This window comes from Emydura macquarii, unplaced genomic scaffold (genome assembly GCF_026122565.2).
Source record: "Emydura macquarii macquarii isolate MOO-44397 ecotype Brisbane River unplaced genomic scaffold, CSIRO-AGI_Emac_v2 contig_2768, whole genome shotgun sequence".
In the NCBI taxonomy this organism is placed as follows: Eukaryota; Metazoa; Chordata; order Testudines; family Chelidae; genus Emydura; species Emydura macquarii.
Genome location: NW_027132905.1, coordinates 25,397,733 through 25,402,903, shown reverse-complemented (window position 1 = coordinate 25,402,903; position 5,171 = coordinate 25,397,733). Strand labels below are relative to the sequence as shown.

Sequence of the window (5,171 nt, the reverse complement as noted above, 5' to 3'; positions counted from 1 at the left end):
AGACCTTAGCCCCGTCTGCTAATACAAACAAGGGTTTAGTTGTGATGCAGGGTCTGTAAGGAACTGTATTGCTGACACCACTAGCTCATTGAAGAAAAGGCAAATAGCTGTCAGGTAATGAATGATATTTAGTTAATAGTAAATACCAATCTGGGACAGGTGTGAGGTAGCTATTTCATATAGAGCTAATGGCTCTATATTAAACCATTCATTTATTTTAGGCAATGCAGACTGATAAAAATTAATGGTGCTCTGTGCTTGGAATCTTCCTTATGTTTCTGCCTAGAATCATTACTCTGTCTCTGCATATTTTTAGGCCTTCTATTTCCCATCTACCACTCCTAGTTATTTTCCTCTCATTTTTTGTGAAGAGCTTAGTGTAGACTATGTTTCTGGATGTCTGTTTGTATGGTACAATATCTCCGCCAAACCTGGTGCTGACACCACTACATTTCATATGTGCTGAATGATTCTACAGAGAACTGAGATCAATTATTTCTGTAGGAAATATTGTCCACAGCTGTGTTTCAGGGCATGTTATTTGCATTGGGCTTCTATATGCTAATGTGGCATTTAGCTGTGGCTCATTCCAAGTGAAATCTCACCAGGGTGGTTGCAAAATTAAACCCTAATTAAAAAAAAAAAAAAAAACCCAAGAAGTGCAAATAGCCCCATAGAGAATCAGACAAAATGTTTAAAAAAAAAAAAAAAAAAAAATAAACTTGGGTAACATTTTGACAGTTAGTAGTGGGAAAATAAGGGCAAGTTATAGAATGTTAAATGATTGGCATCTCTTAGCTCTAGTGCAGAAGCTAAAAGAGCAATTCTTGTTTGGTAATGGTTCCCAAGTGAGGCCTTTCTTTGCATAATAGTCCTCAGGCATGCAAATTTTGGTTGCTTAAACATAAAATGGTTTAACCCTTTGTGAATGAGATAATGTGTTTCTCAAGCTAAACTACACAAAGTTTAAACTACCATAAAGCAGAATTGTTAAGGTATCAGAATAATTCATTTTCTCCTTATGGGCTGTTGATCGTTCTAGTCTAGCATTTGAAATTCTTTAAGCACATTGCACACACAGTCACTACATACAAATGTTTTATTATTCAAAAATACTTCCTTGGGTGTCCCATAATGAAACTGCAACCACAATACATTTAAGGCAGGGTTTATTACAATATATTAATTGAAAATTAATCTCTTCTCTGCCATCTTGAAATGCTTGCCAGAGGATAGCTGTAAATAGCTTACAAGATGTATGTGTGTCTGTGTTGTAGAATATTCAGTTTTGTATATTACAATATACAATTGTGGAACTTAACCTCTTTTGGTGTAAAACCTTTATTTAATCTTTGGACTTTTCTGCGTGGCTACAGTAGACACTGAATATTTTAAGAGATCAGGAGAAATAAGAAGAAATAATATTTACACTTAGACATAAGTTCTTTAATTGACTTACAACACACAGTAAACAAGTTTTTTTTCCAATGACTGCAATCAATTTTATGGGGAAGATGCAGTCTTTGAAATGCTCAGTGATATTTTTTGTACAAAAGCACTCAAGGTTCAGATGCTTTGTTCAGTACAAGTGTTTGTGTTACTCTGGAACAAACATGTTTTCTTCTCCAGAAAACCCAGGCATGTAAAACATAGAGCAAGGCACTAATCCTATTTTCCTTATGTAAATAGGCCTAGGGACATTAGCTTGCAAGCAAGCCTGTAAGGCAAACAGGATTTGATCTTATGTATGAAAACTGACTGTAAACTTCCCTAATTGCTATTTCTGGTTCTGGATGAATGTTGTGCCCATGAATGTAAAGGTCAAAATCTGCCTTCATACCCGGCTGTATACCCCACTGGGGCATGAAAGGATGGCAGAATTTGGCCAATGGATTTCGTTATAGGTGAAGCCAGGAACAGAGGTTGTCTTGAAATAGTTACCTCAGCATATGTAGTGCTTCCATATATTTACCTAGGGAATAGCACAAATTCTGAGGTAACATTGTCTAGTTAGCCAAGGTCTTGTTAAACCTTTTGTTCACACCTGCAAAAGCACTTCTGTGTCAATAAAGCTTATACCAGTTCCCCAAATGAAATAAGCTGTACTAAAAAGGGACTACACTAGGGTTTTTGCAGATATTAAAATGTAATTAAGAAAATCACACCCCTAAGTGATATTACTATACAGATAAAAGTTACTAGTGTAGACCAGGACTAAGACAACTGGCAGTTCTCTAAGGATGGCCATTGAATAGTGCAGGTAGGAGCTGTGAGAGACAGAGCTCACCTGAAACACCCTTGCTGTTCCAGATCCTGGCCTTTCATGAGCGGAGCTGCTAAGGCTTGTGATATGAGGAAGTCTCCTAGGTAAAATGTTTGAGGTTCTTACTTGAACCCCTAAGGCAAGTTGTAACGAAGGTCTCAGAGATGACTGGCTAACAGTAGTTCTCTACCCCCCTGAGCATTTCTTCTCAAATATCCATCTTTTCCTCCTTCATTATTTAAACCTCAGTTCCCTCTCGAGGATACAGGGTATTATTTGCACCAATACTGCTGTAGAAATGGGTATTAAATTGGTTGAGAACTGAATTGCTGTAGCCGAGATGGCTGGAAGGCATTGAATTGGACCACTCTGCCGCACCATGGCTGGGGATATTAGAAAGTGTCGCATATGAATTGAAGCCTACCATATTCTGTCCCATTTTGTCAGTGGGCTCAGTGCTGAGTCCCAGAGGCCCTGCTCGGCTCACTGAGTTAGAGCCATTAACGTACGCCGTCATACTGGAGAGGAAGTTATTGAGGCAGGGGCTGCTGGAAGATGGCGGAGAAGATCTCTTGTCAGGTGAACTTGTTCCAGGTGAGGAGCTTTCCAAGAGATCCTGGTGCTCTGCAGCCTTGGGGCTGCCACTTAAGGCACTGTCCTCTGATTTCTCAGATGCAAGAGAGGCTGTGCTGGAGCCAATGTCAGATTTCCTTTTCCTCTTCCGACGAAAATTTCCATTGTCAAACATCTTCTCACAGTTTGGGTCCAGAGTCCAGTAATTGCCTTTCCCTGTTAAAAAAGACCAGCAGATTGTAAATCGACAGACAAAGACACAGGCTGCAAAGAGCAGATTCCCTGGGCTTAATCTCAGTCTCTCTCTCTCTGCTTCACAGAAGAGGGAAAAAAAAGCAATTGTTTGATACCCTGCAAAAATCTCCCTTGCCTTCAAGTCCAGCAATGTCTGAAGCTTTGGGCCAGATCCTCCTCAGTTCTTGCCGAGGTAAAACTTTTAATGAAGTTGATGGGAGTTTTACTTGAGTAAAAACTTCAGGACTTTACCCTTTGTGTTGACAGCCCAGGGACCAAATTCTTGCAGCCCTTGGGTCAGTGGGATAGCATGGATTGCTAGACAGAGCAGGATTTGCCTCACAGTGATACAGGCATTCAACTGACTTCAAATATGTCTCAGTAGATTTTGCTAGCTAACAATAAATAAAAGAACACCACTGACCAAAAATCAGCCGAGAGTCTGGAGACAATAAAGCAGTTAATACTCTTTCTAGCCTAAAAGCTGACTATTTAAAACAAGCAAAACAAACAAACAAAAATCTTCCCTGCTCCTGAGAATTTTTGTTGACTCCATAAAGCAAAAGCATTTCCTGGACAATTTCCTTTTGTCTCCCACCCCATTTCCATTAATTACTGTCTGAGTTAGCCACAGTCACGTACAGTGTGCCAAATGGCTTTTAAATGTCTCTTGCTGAGTGAGACTGCTCTTGTGCTTGTTAAGCCAAGTGTGCTCAGCACACCGATCAACATTCAGGAAAATCTACAGCAGCCAAAATTGCCTTCTGTGCAGGGTATGCTTCATTAGCTACATCGTGGGTCAGAATCAGATCTCAGCTACATGGGTGTGAATTCCAGAATACCAAAATCAGCAGTATTACTCTGGATTTACTCGGAAGTGAGACCGGAATCTGACCCATTGTGTCTCTTTGCAAACCATATACAGGGGAAGAGGGGGAGGGAAATACTTCAAAAATGTACCTGGGTCATCTTCATCTCTGGGCACTTTCTTGAAGCAATCGTTGAGAGACAAGTTGTGTCGTATGGAGTTCTGCCAGCCTGCCTTGCTTTTGTTGTAGAAGGGGAAGTTGTCAGCCACATACTGGTAGATCTGGCTGAGTGTCAGCCTCTTCTCTGGTGCTCCATGGATGGCCATGGCAATGAGTGCAGAGTAGGAGTAGGGTGGTCGCACCAGCTTCATCAGCTCCTCTTGGGAAGGGAGAGGAAGCCAGCCCAAGTCAGTACCCCCCAAACCGTGCATGTTAGGCAAAAGCTGCCTTTGCATGCCGTAGGACTGGGGGATGAAAGGACTGGTGTTGGACCCTGGAAGGTATGATGGTGGGGTAATGGAGGGTCCATTCAGCCAGAGGTAAGGGTTGGGAGTGGTGTTGTAGTCCCCAGTTTCAAAGTTTGTAGGTCGTTGTGGGCTAGGAACGTTCTGTGGATGGAAAAAGTTTTCATAGTAGATATTCATCTCGGGAGGCTCCTGGCCAATATTTGGAAATTGTGGGCTGCAGCGTGGTGGAGAGTGTGTCTGCAGATCAAATGAGCTCATAATCTAGCACTAGCAGTCTACCAAATTACAACACACCTGTGTTAGTCCTTCCCTGAGACAGGTGCATCACCTGTGCCCTTCCCTAAGTACTTATGCACCTGTAAATGTTTAGGTTTGTGTTCTGTGCTCCACCCAGTCTGCCCTCACTGGCTGGAGATTAGAGAGATATCCTTTTTGGAATGTTGGCAGGCCAGGCCAGTAATTGATGTCACATCAACCAAATTTGAAAGTTACAACTGTTTATCTTTTTAAACGAATGGAGGAATTTTCCACTACTATGCCTGACAGAAAAAAGTTTAAGGTGCCTAGAAGTTAAAGCTCATAACCGAAGTCAGAGCCACCTTCTCCTACCCTTTTACAATACAATATTAGTTTGCAGTGCCTCTCTTTTAAAGGGCAACCATTATGTCCAGTTGTTAGCAGCACTTTAAGATGCAAAGGGCATTTTCACTGTACAATAAACGATAGGTACAGCATAAAAGGTTCTATCTTCTTTTCCTTTTGTAATTTAAAGTTTTAAATGCAGGCTACTTCCCTCTAGATTTACAGGCACTCAGAAAAACTGCC

The 5,171-nt window shown here is 41.2% G+C and overlaps 1 protein-coding gene across 1 annotated transcript; it reads right to left on the bottom strand.

Moving 5' to 3' along the window:
- Window positions 1–953: 953 nt before the first annotated feature.
- FOXI1 (forkhead box I1) lies at window positions 954–4,650 on the bottom strand. The gene is made up of 2 exons (XM_067566421.1): window positions 4,031–4,650; window positions 954–3,052 (listed from the first exon to the last, which is right to left on the bottom strand). Exons 1-2 carry the CDS (start codon window positions 4,602–4,604, stop codon window positions 2,502–2,504), a joined length of 1,125 nt encoding a protein of 374 aa, XP_067422522.1. The 5' UTR covers window positions 4,605–4,650; the 3' UTR covers window positions 954–2,501.
- Window positions 4,651–5,171: the final 521 nt, after the last annotated feature.

Coding starts and splice junctions, on each gene's coding strand:
- FOXI1 (XM_067566421.1), bottom strand. CDS start 4,604: ATGAGCTCATTTGATCTGCAGACACACTCTCCACCACGCTGCAGCCCA. Junction 3,053..4,030: donor CAGAGATGAAGATGACCCAG/GTACATTTTTGA, acceptor CTTTTTTAACAG/GGAAAGGCAATTACTGGACT.